This window comes from Camelus dromedarius, chromosome 5 (genome assembly GCF_036321535.1).
Source record: "Camelus dromedarius isolate mCamDro1 chromosome 5, mCamDro1.pat, whole genome shotgun sequence".
Taxonomy (NCBI): domain Eukaryota; kingdom Metazoa; phylum Chordata; class Mammalia; order Artiodactyla; family Camelidae; genus Camelus; species Camelus dromedarius.
Genome location: NC_087440.1, coordinates 31374279 through 31386230, shown reverse-complemented (window position 1 = coordinate 31386230; position 11952 = coordinate 31374279). Strand labels below are relative to the sequence as shown.

At 50.4% G+C, this 11952-nt stretch overlaps 1 protein-coding gene across 3 annotated transcripts in view; it reads left to right on the top strand.

Annotated features, from left to right (window-relative positions):
• Nucleotides 1-3225: 3225 nt before the first annotated feature.
• Nucleotides 3226-11952, top strand: part of SLC7A7 (solute carrier family 7 member 7) — a 31428-nt gene continuing 22701 nt past the window's right edge. The window contains exons 1-4 of one of the 3 annotated variants that reach the window (XM_031452714.2): nt 3226-3244; nt 5387-5502; nt 6825-7008; nt 9650-10195. In XM_031452714.2, coding sequence (XP_031308574.2) covers nt 9697-10195 — 499 coding nt within the window. In that variant the 5' untranslated portion in view covers nt 3226-3244; nt 5387-5502; nt 6825-7008; nt 9650-9696. Of the gene's footprint in view, nt 3245-5386; nt 5503-6824; nt 7009-8457; nt 8587-9649; nt 10196-11952 lie in introns of those variants that run through there. The other 2 variants (XM_031452713.2, XM_031452715.2) reach the window with 2 other exon arrangements.

The following is an 11952-nucleotide window of genomic DNA, read 5'->3' as shown; positions in this document are numbered from 1 at the left end:
AGTGAAAGTGTTTTATAGACAGTGAAGCTCCTACAAAAGTAGCCATTACTGTGTGCTAGGCTAGACACTTAAACATATGCTGACTGGGGGAACCTGAGGGAGGGGTGTAATGGCCTATCTGGAAGTTTATCATTTCCTTCTGCAAGTTTTTCCACAGGAGGTGGCTCTGAGCTGTGCTTTGAAAGAGGGGAAGGGTGGATCCTGGTTTAAGAAGTAAAAGCAGCTGTTTCGAAAACAATAAGAATGGTACAGGCAAGGGCTGAAATAGAAGAAGGGATGAGAATAAGAGTCTTGGCTATAAGCCAACAGATGGACCCAAAAAACTAAGCAAGGGAAGTAAGACCGAAAGAGTACTATTACCATTTTACACTTGTACACTTAATTTCCACTTATCAAAACAATTCTGTATAAATGATACAAAACACTTCTATATAAATTTTCATAATAAACCTGTAAAGTAGATAAGACAGTCCAGGAAGCAATCACTGTACAGATTGCTTGTAATTTTCAGAGATCAGGACATTGAATCAAAATGTAGCTGTGGATTTATTACTTTACAGTTGTAATAACAACTGAGTGACACTTTTCCCAAGCGAGGCTCCATGTGCCTTTGGCTGGTTCTGAGATAGACAGCTTAAGTAGACAGCACTGCAATCCCATTACATAATTTACAGTTGGAGGATCAAGAAGTAAAAGCCAAGGGCTGGAAAAATAACCTCATTGTCAACATTCAAGATTGACAGCAAAGATGACAGGCTGGCACTACCACTACCACCACCACCACATAGAGGAGTTAAGCCAGCAACTCTCCTGTCTTCTAGTAGCTCACACACTGTGGGTGCAAAATCATAAAAAAGGCCACATGCATTAAGGTGAACTAGTTATGTGGACAATGTGAACTCCACACACAGAAGTGAACACATGCACTAATTTAATAGCTGTGGGAGTCAAGGAGCCAGAGCTGGAGGACTTTGAGGCAGGATGGGAAGCTTGATCTGGAACACTGGGAAATCTGGGAGGGGAAAGGTCTTTGGAAGGAAGACAAGTTCAGCCTTTGACGTGGTTAGAGTGATGTGGCAGGGGGACAATCCAAGGGTTGTAAATAGCAGGAAATACGGGTTAGGGTTTTGAGAGGGAGAGAGAAAGAGAACACTAGTGCTGACAGCTAACATCATCAGCATTCTCAGGGACCTCATGGAACACTGTTGTGGGGGAGGGGGTCTGGCACTTGGACAGCACTCCTCAATGACTTCATCAGACTCTGAGCCACAGGAAAGTGGCCTCATAATCTCCTAACTAAATGTCTTTCAATCTCTGGACTTCATCTGGCAAAGGCTGGAGTTAAGAACGGTGGGAAGCATCAGGAATCTGAGCTTCATGTCTTTTCCCTCTTACTTAAACTCCTTTGCCTCTCAAGGGCATCGTGGCCTGAATTTGGCTTTAATGTTTTGTTAGTCACTCATGTTTGGGTCCAACATATTTATTCAAATACCCTTCCGTTAGGTCTGTATATAGTAATTTTTGTACAAGTGCACTGGGAAATTCGATGCTTTTTAAACTGTTGTGGTGAATAATGATGAGGTTGGAGAAACAACGTTAGTGAAACTGACTCTGGTAGCTAATTCTACCTCATTTTGCAACCTCTTCCCCTTTTTGCATATTTTGAATAAACTTTAAGATTGAAGAAGAGCAAACTATTTGGGAAGTGTCTTCTTTCACATTCCTTCATTACCTTCCACCTTAGGACAGCTCACTGATCAAGTGACTGTCACCTCAAATCACTGTCACTCCATGCAAGAACTGTGGGAACTGACAGCTATAAACCACCCACTCACATGATACATTGCTTTGGATATTATTTCCTTATTACTTGCATCATTTATTGTAACATATTCCTTTTTTTTTCCCATGGCTGTCAAATCCCTGCTCAATCAGTACAGGTTAAATTCTGTGTTAAATGACCCAGCTTCAAGATGGGTAAATTATGACCTTAGGCTACACTCTTTTCTTGTCTGGCAGCTGGGAAGTCTCTTAAACTGTGTGCCTTTCCACCAGACTGGTCTTGAAGGTGGGTGGTTCTTTGTGAATCTCTGCAGAGTGGCTTTAAAAGATGCCAAAGGTGGACTGTTCATAAGGTATACAAAAGGAAATTGTATTACAAGTCATCTTTTAAGTTTTTTTTTTAAATTGAAGTATAGTCAGTTTACAATGTTGTGTCAATTTCTGGTGTACGGCATAATAGTTCAGTCATCTTTTAGTTTTAAAATGTGGTGAAACATTTCCAGATCCCTTTCGAATTAGCTCAGCAACGCTCTCTTTTGTTGGGCCCAAGCTGCCACTAAGATTCTTCAGATGGAAGGTGCTTTGGGGACTCCAGCCTCCCGGGCACCCTCAGCCTGGACATTTTTGGTTAAGTGCTGCCTCCTGGCGGCGGCTCTACTGCACGACAGCTTCCTGGACCGGTGGAGACCACTTTCTTTAATTTGGCTTTCGAAGCTGATGCAACAGCTTCCCCGAGGGGGCGGAGAGTTCGGACGCCCTTCCCAGAGACCCCTCCCCTGGCTCCAAGCGGGCGCGTCTCCCTCCCTTCCCCCACGGGGCTTTGCGGTTCAGAGTCCCTCCGGAGTTTCAGCCGATAGCGTCTCGGGGCTGGAGGCGGGGTTGCCAGGGTCCGGGGCCCTAGCTCAAACCCCCGTCGGGCCGCCAGCTCGAGCTGGATTGGGAGGGAGGGAAGAGGAAGCTGAGCGTTCCTGGGGCGGAGGACGCATCTAAGGGTATCCGTGGTCATTTTCATTTCCCAAGGGCAGCGCAGCTGTACCTGAGCGAGGACAGGGCAGGGGAGCGGGTTGCTGGGCCGCTGGGTTCTCGGACCTTTGCGATCTTGGCCTCCACCCACCACAGCTCTTCTTCTAGCGCTTCCTGCAGCGCGGGGAGGGGCGGGGACTGCTTAACCAGGTGGAGGGAACGCAGGGATCCGGGTGAAGTGGGCTCCTGGTCCCCTAAGACAGAGCCCGGCTCGGCCTCCGCAGCCACACCTGGACATCAGGGACGACCGAGCTCTTCAGTGGGGCTTTGGGGGCGGGCGGTGGCCGGGTCGGGGTTGAGAAGGCGCGATCTTCGGGCCACAGACCCGGAACCGGGGGCCAAGAGAAAGAGGGAAATAAGGGGAACGGCCGGGACGACGTAAGGGGGCCGGGCCCCGGAGAGCGAGGCTGCGGGGGTGGTGGTGGAGAAAGGGGCAAAGGTGAGCGCGGCGCGCCGGCTGGGCCGGGGCGGAGGGAGGATGGGGAGGGGCGAGGATCGCAGCGGACGGGGGTTCGGCAAAGAACGCCCACTCTGAAGGGTTTGCGGTTCACTTTCCTCTAGCGCACCTGCACTTGTGTGAACTTGAGCGCTCGCCTGCCCTGCCTTTTCGCCCCTTGGCGGACGTCGTACCTTGCTCTCGCCGCAGGACCCAGACCGTCACCTGAGCCTGGGTGTGGGACGGAGCAGCCGAGAGCTTCCCGATCCCGGGAAGGCGCGTTAGATGAAGGACTTTCTGTTTTTATTTTCCCATTAATGAAGCGGAAAGTCCGTCTCAAACCATTCTAGGCCTCCCAGTAAAACTGTGAAAACTATACTCTCCTTCCCTTCCACCCATTACTATCAAAAGGAATAAATATCCCCAAATATTCGTTGCTTAGGAGCCAGAGCGGAAGCAGCATAGGTGGGCCTGAAGGGCAAGTTCAGGACATTCCCGGAGCCCAAATGGGAAATCAGTCTGGGAGGAAGGGCATTGTTCATTCATTTATTCTTCCAGCAAGCATTTTTTTTTGATTGTCTACACTTGCCCTGTACTGGGGATATAGGTGAATAAAATTCTGGTGGTGCTTGCATTTTAGTGAGGGAGGTGACAACAAACAGACAAACTCCAGATGCATAGGGTGAACGGATGGCAGAGGGAAGAAGTTTCTCCTTCAGAGACTCCTTAGGGAAGTTCTCTGATAGAATGGTGTTTAAGCACCGACCTGAATGGAATGAGTGAGGGAATGAACAACTTTATGGGGAAGAATGTTCAAGGCAGAGGGAACAGCAGTCGCAAAAGCCCTGAGAGGCAGGGAGCATCCTTGTGTGGTGTGGCAACAGCAAGGAGGCCAGTGTGGTTGGAGGAGGGGAAGAGGGAGCAGGGGCCAGTGCCAACAGGGGCAGCTTTAGGGCTGTCTTCCTAGGACTTCCCTCATTTACAACTTGGATCTGAGCCCAGAGTGGGTTTAAGGGGCGGGCCAGCTGAGCAGAAGCCTGGGTCTAAAAGGGCACTGAATTACCCTTGGAGTAATTCAGACATTTGGTGCCAATGAACTCTGATTTCTGTCTGTGTCTCTTGGTGAATTGTAAATTGGCTCCCCTCCACTGGCAGAATCCTTGACGATTATTTACCTAGACTATCTGTCTAGAATGATTCTGCAACATGTAGGTGCAGGTACAAATGGCAGGCTTGGCCCTGAGACCAGCCAGCAGATAGTTGCCTAAAGGCAGAGGTCACAGCTGGAATCCTGAAAATGCACCACGTGCTGTAAAGTGCCACTCCCTGAGATTCACGCTCTCGTCTACATTGAAAATGATTTGATATGCCTACCAAGAAATTGTCTGCTTCCGAAAATTGCATGTAATGAGCTTTAATTTTGAATGGAAGGAATGAGGCTTCCAGTTTTTCTTCCGAGAAAATCGGTATTCCCCCATCTCTGCTAAGTAAACATTCAACAGATATTTAAATAATTCTGGTTTGAGGGGGTGCCAACTCATTAGCTTGCTCTGGTCCCCTTAGCTGACTCTTTACCTGGCAATCCACGCACACATCTCCTGAACCAGTTGGGGACCTGAGATGTAAGTGGGCTTGCTTAGTGTTCCGGTGTGTGCTTGGCTGTACCCCTATGACTGGCCTTTCTTGGCATGCTTTGCCTTACAGGGGTGCTAAAATGGCACAGAGGCTCTTGAGATGGGACCACAGAGTTCCAATGCCCCTAACCATGGATCCCTTGCCCTCCGCAGGGGGACAGAGACAGTATGTGAGTGGGATATGAGTAGGGAATGGAATGAGAGGGAGGAGAGTCATAAAGGGCATCGGGAGAGCACGGTAGGTCTAGGTCGCTGGGAGAACTTAAGAGCTCAGTAAATATAGGACAACCAGGAAGTTAAGGGGCTGAGGTAGGGGAGAGGAGGCGCCAAGGCTCAGAGTGGAGAAAGTGCCTGGAGGCAGCGGGCCTCGAGGTCCTCTGGATCTGAACAGGCAGTCCCGGCTCCAACCCGTCCTCTGGCCCCTCCCCCGCTGCCGGCCAGAGTCGCACATGTGTTTTCCTGTTTTGCATTTCGGTCCCTGTAGTCACCCTCTGCCTTTTCTGCTCCTCAGAGTCAACAGCTGCTGGAGCTCGAGCCTTACCCCAGGTTCCCTTTCCCAGCACCAGCTTCTCCTCCCCAGCGCTGGTACCTCCTCCTCCTCGCACCTGCCCCAAGGTCTCAGGACAGGTAAGAGGTGGGAGAGGAGGGACTATGGGCGAGAGGGGAAGTGTAGGAGGATGGAGTGAGTCCGGAGAATTGGCTGAACCCGAGACTCAAGGGCCTCCTGTTTTCCAGCCTCAGCCCTCCCCAGGCAGAGCCTTCTGCTTTGAGCCTTCAGCCCTACGTTAATGGAAGCCCTGGCCACAGAAGTAAACAATTTCTTTCTAGTACCCCCCCCACCTCCTCTTTATTTTTAAAAAAGGACTGTTGTAGCTACAGTGGAATATAGAAAAACAAATGGAGGGCTGGGGAGGGAGGAGCAGAGCTTCCAGCTTGGGGAGATGGGGGATCTAGTGGTAGCAGAGTGTGTCTGTTTTCTGTTTTTGTCATTAGAGGAGGCAGCACAGCCCAGGTAGAGCTAGGAAGGCAGGACATGGGGAAAAACTGTCCTCTCACACTTAGCTCCCTGAGCTTGGCTGAGGAACCAAGACCGTGAACGATACGCTGGTTCCTGGAGGAAGTGTGTTTTGGTGTTGCCATTCACAAGTGGGGCCAGGGCGAGGGGCGGCGCCACTTGCTGCTGTACTAGGTGCTGCGTGCTAGCGCCCCGCTAACTGTGTTCCCTGAGCCCCTGAATCTGAAGCTTCTCCTGTAGGATGGGTATGTTGTCCTGTAATCTCCCCTAGGTCCTCAGAGATGAATGCACCTCAGAGAGGGAGGAGATGGGGCTCTGTGCATCAGGAACGCTGTTATCACCTGGGGTTCCACACTCTACAAGATTCTCTTGTCCAGCCTAGGGTGGGAGAGCACTTCAGCAGAGGTCCTGCTGGTCCCAGGCTGCCTGAATGGTAGAGGCAATACCCTGAGGGCTGGGGTCTCGGGGAGGACTGTGAACCGCCAAGGACAGTGCCTTCCTGTGCACGGAACTGGCTCTAGGCAGTGACTAGGGAAGGAGGGGGCATCTTTTCTCTGAAGAACAGCCTCCTCTGTCCAGTTTAGTGGGCCTACTGAAGAGTAGGCTAGGCAGGGGATTCCAGTCATCTAGCACTTCCCGGTGGGACCGCTAGGGTGCGCTGTTTGCTGGAGTGTGGGTTTCACCCCCAGTGGGTTTCTGTCTCAAGATTCCACGAGGAGGATTTCACCTTTCAGATACCACGGGCCAGGAACTAAGCCTTGCCCACACCTCTCCCCACTTCCCCTCACAGTGTACCTTTCCTTTGTCCCTCCTTCTCTCCTTTCCCGTACATCTCATTAAGACACATGCCCACCCTTGGTGCCAAGGAATTTGGTCTTAAAAGGTCTGGCGTGATGATGTGTTTCCTGTGTTTCCATGTTTTTGTTTGCTTTAGAAGTGGGCGCCCTAGCCATAGCAGCTCTGCCAAGAGGACTTGCAGTCGACTCTCATCCCTGCAAAGGGATGAGAAGGGGGAGGAGCAGCCAGGAAGGAGATTGACGGGCTTTGCTGGAGCCTTTAGCTTAGACTTCACGCTGAGGAAGAGGCTTTCTTTTAATCTAATCACATCCTCCCCCCAGGTAATTCATTAGGGAGTGGGCTGACGTGCTTTCTTGCCTAAGAGGAGGGCTAGAGACTGGGCAGGTCGGAGGAGGTGGGGGGGATGGAGAGAGAGCACGGGGCTTGGGCTTTGTTGGCTAGCCTGCCTGCCTCCCTTGCTGCTTTGGCATCCTGGCAGGTGACTTAGTGTCTGCCTTGAGGGGCTCCTGGGGGGATCACATGAGATAAGGCATGTAGGTTCTGGGCAGTGTGTCTGACCCAGGTAAGTGCTCAATAAATGACAGCTATTATTAATAAAGGAACTTTTAAGGGGGAGCTGGGAGAAAAGGAGAGTCTCCTCTGGATGGATTTCAGATGTAGTTGTGAGGGTGGTTTGGGAGAAGCATGATCTCTGGGAAGGCTAATAAATTACACCAGGATCATTTCCTTGGGTTTAAAAAAAAAAGTATTTAAGGGACTAGAATGGGAGGTTATCAGGCAGAGATAAGGCCCCCTGGGGCTTTTTAGATCTTCATTCTCTGGTAGCTGAATAACCAAAGAGGGTTTGAAAGGGCCTGAGAAGGGACAGTTGGATTTCAGAATGAGTAAGATTTCTATTGGTAAAAGAGACCCAGAATACCAGATTTTAGTAGACTCTAAAAACAGCATGATTTCCCCAAAATGCTTAACTTCCTCTGTCTGGGCCTGTCCAGTATAGCTCAGTGAAATCCTATTTCATCATATTTATAGGAAATTAGAATAAACTTGGGGGATAAACTTTGGGGAAGGTGTTTATAGGAGTTTATGCTGACCCCAAAGATCCTGATATATTTTCTGAAGGATGAAAAGGCATATGAGTGGGGCGAGGATACGCCCAGAGGTTTGCGTCTCATTTCTTGATCTTGTTTCCTTGGGAGTAGCCTGAGGCTCAGCCTTGGGGTAATGGCGCAAGTTTCAGGCGTTCACCCCTCGCTCCATGGGGGGGAAGTGTGCAGGGTTCTTTTAGGATGCCGATCACGATCACGAGTTGTAGGACTGTACTTACACTTCCTCTAATGTTTGTGTGTGAACAAGCCTTTGTGTCTCAATGTGCAACCTTCCTGCCTTACTTGTTTGGGGTGAGAGAGAAGTGGGGCTAAGGTGGGACCTGGAGGACAGAGAGAGAGGACTGTAGTCTTTCTCAGCCGCAGCCCTGTCCTCAGCTAATTTGCTCCAGGACAGCTTCCCCAAGGGCTACAGAAACTGCACCCAGCTGACCGTCAGTCCCTTCCCTGGGGCCCGGTCCTGTAGCTGAGCTGACAAAGGAGATTCCTGAGAGAGCGCCTTCTTATCATGGAAAGTGCTGAGCCAAGAGCTCCTAGCCTTCCCCTTGCAGATGTGAAGGGCGAGTGAACCTTGGACCCAGACAATTGCCTAACACCCCTCACCCCCTCCCTCCCTCCCTCCCTCCGCCCTTCTTGACTTCTTGGTTAGACTTAAATCCATAAGCATTTGCCTGGTCTTTCCTTTTACTGCTGGCTGAAAAGCCGCTGGAGCGGTCAGACCACAGTTCCTGGAGGCTGCCCCCCGTCTCTGTGTGGCCGCTGCCGTGGGGACCTGCTTCCACCTGGGGCCAGGGAGTGAGTGTGCCTCCCACCCTCTCCTTCAGCCCCACTCATCTTGCCTGCTTTCCCTGGGCTGCCCTGCCCTTCAGTGTTTGATCGCTTCCTTTCTGAGTGCTCTAGCCCTAGCACCTCCAGGCCTGGCCCGCCTTCCTCCCCGCTGTCTCCTGCTCTGCCATGCCCAGCATCAGCCACCCCGCCTCAGCAGCTTCCTTGCCTCGGCTTTGGTGCTGTCTCTCCAGCAGCAACTCTGGGGTCCGGAGTGGTCATCAGCTGCCTCCAGTCATCTCTAGGTTGGGCTGTACATTTGGATCACCAAATGTTCTCTCATTCATACTTTTTTGGGGTGATGCAACTCTGCAGAGATTTGATGGCCGGAGGCCTACAATACTAGGGGCTGGGAAAGGTATCTGGGAAAGGAAAAGCAGGGAAAGAGAAGGGCCTGTCTTCTTTCCGGGTGAGGCCTGGCTCCTTGGGCTTTGCTGGGGCTGAAGTGTTCAGCCAAGGGTTGTTAAGGGATGCTCCCTGGGCTGGGGAGGGATGGTTGTGAGTTGCCAGCAAGAGATCTCTGAAGCCTTTAGGTTTGCCAGAGTGAGGGTCCTCTGGGGAAAAGAGTTGTGAGGAGAACCCGCTGCTTGCAAGGTTGGTTCCCAAGGTTGCATCTCATCAATGGAGACTGCAATTGGAGGGAAAACAGACTCTGCTGGGGGAAGGCTGAAACACACAGGCTCACATCATTATGGTTACACCTGGGAACTGCCCAACTGCCCTCCTTTCTGTCTCTTGTCACAGCAGACTCAGACAGAACCAGGGTTTAGCTTTCTGTTTTGTAAACCAGGTGGGCAGCAACCAGCCTGAAGATGAGGAACAGGTGCTTTCTGGGGAACAAGTGACTTCCCTTAAAAATTCAAGCCACGGTGGTTTTGATGGGCCAGATAGAGAAGAGGTTCATGGTGGGTGGGAGATGAGAGAGGTCTCTGAAATGGTTGGTGGGTGGGAGTGGATCGCCCATCCTCGCCCCTATTGGGGAGAGTTCTCTGTAATTGCCCACCAGCTGTTTGTCTTCATCTTTCTTCCTCAGAGGGCAATGCCAGGAAGCTGGTGAAGGCTTTCTTCTCCTCCTCTGCCATGGTCAACGGCGCTAAGTATGAAGTTGCCTCCCAGCAAAGGAGGGAGGCCTCGCCTTTGGGGGATGAGGCCAGCCCCAGGCCTGAGCAGGTAAAGCTGAAGAAGGAGATCTCGCTGCTGAATGGCGTGTGCCTGATTGTGGGGAACATGATAGGCTCGGGCATCTTTGTCTCCCCCAAAGGTGTGCTCATATACAGCGCGTCCTTCGGCCTCTCCCTGGTCATCTGGGCTGTCGGGGGCCTCTTCTCCGTCTTCGGGGCTCTCTGTTATGCGGAACTGGGCACCACAATTAAGAAATCTGGGGCGAGCTACGCCTACATCCTCGAGGCCTTCGGGGGACTCCTTGCCTTCATCCGGCTCTGGACCTCCCTTCTCATCATCGAGCCCACCAGCCAGGCCGTCATTGCCATCACCTTTGCCAACTACATGGTGCAGCCCTTCTTCCCGAGCTGCTTCGCCCCCTACGCTGCCGGCCGCCTGCTGGCGGCTGCCTGTATCTGTAAGTGAGGCTGGGGCAGGAGGGGTAGGGTGGCGCTCGGGTGTGAGTCCGGAATATGAGTCCAGTCAGCCAGTAAGAAAGAGACGGAAAGGAATGCCTCTGACAAACTTTGTTGTTGTTGTACATTAATGTATGCTATGTGTGAAAATTCGAATGGCGTCAAAGTGTTAAAATTCTTTCCCCCAAGTTTCCCGTGGTAAATATCATTAGCAGTCTCCACCCTTCCTGACTCTTTCTTCTTCCTTCAAGAGATGTAGTTTTTGTTCTGTGTTTTACAAAAATGGGACCCTAATACACATGTAATTCTATAGTTTGCATTTTCCCCAGAATTGATCACTGATGTTCTTTTCTAGTTATAGATCTACTTAAAAAACAAAAAGGCTTTATGTTATGCTGTGTTAATTTTAAGGATGTATTATTTATTTAACTAATCAGTCCTCTGTTAGTGGTCATTTAGGCTGGTTCCAGTTTTTCAGTCTTACAGTAACGCTCCTGTTTTCAGTCTTGCAAATAACACTCAGCGAATATCCTATTGTATTTGCATGGGTTTTTCGGTGGGCTGGATTCTTCAAACTGTGAATTCAATCTACTTTGGCCTTTTCTCCATCTCATAAAGAAAATATGATTTAAACCTGTACATTCAGCAAAGCCACCTGGAAGGTACCGAGAGGCTGATCCTCTACGGCCCCGTCCCTCAGCTGCCTCTGTTCTGGAAAAGTGCCCTCCCAGCTTGGGAACCCTTGGGACCTTGAAGACCCCTCCCACCTCCAGCTGCAGAAAAGCTCAGAGATCCTGTCAGTTTCAGGGGCAGCGGCAGCAGGCCTTTTGTACCAGGCATTTTGTACCAGGTACAATGGCCTGCTGGATCAACCCTCTCAGTCAGTTTCATGTGTGCTTTCCTTTCAGTTTCTCCACTGCCCCATTTTACTCTCAGCTTCCTCTCCAGACCCCCAGTTTTGACTGTTGTGCAGAGAGCCGGCTGTCCTCTGTGGGGTCCTCCTGTGCCTTGTGTGCCCTGCTGTGGGTTCAGACTCTTCTCTGTGTGAGGCTGTTGGCCTTGTGGCAACGGTCAGGGAGGCACTGCCCTATGTTGAAAGAAGAGGATTTTCTCTTGAGTTCTTTTTTTTTTTTTTTTTCTTTCAGTGATGGCACCGGGGATTGAAACCATGACCTCGTGCGTGTTAAGCATGCACTCTACCTCTGAGCTCCCCTCCTTGAGGTCTTAAATACAATCTGTAATTTCTCTGGCATCATTTCTAGACGATCTGGTAGGCTGGATTACTGATGAAACTGATTTTAGGATCTCTTGGTCTTATGGTCCCTTCAAATGTGGGTATAGAGTTACATATCTCGTGTAGAGTAAGAAGTATTCCATCTGAGTAAAATTTCCAAGATGGCTGCATCCCTTTAAGCACCAGAATTCTATTTTAACCATCTTTGTTGAAATCTCTTTAAAACCAGTGATATATCAGCTTGCCCTCATAACTTGACATTTTTTTTTTTTTTGTTGACTCAGGGTCACCATGGCACATGTCAAATCTTGTATGACTGAGGCCCTTCCAGGCCACTGGGATGGGGATGAGTGTTTGATTCCTCAGTGGCCTCGGAGTGCTGGCCTGACTTCAGTTCCTCAAGAAAGGTTACATTCTTTCTTCATTTTGATCTGTGTCATCTCTGACAGCTTTTGTGCCTGCCTTTGTCAGTCTTTTTAGTTTGCTGCATTTAATTTGGGAACAGAGGCACACTCATCTCTTGTA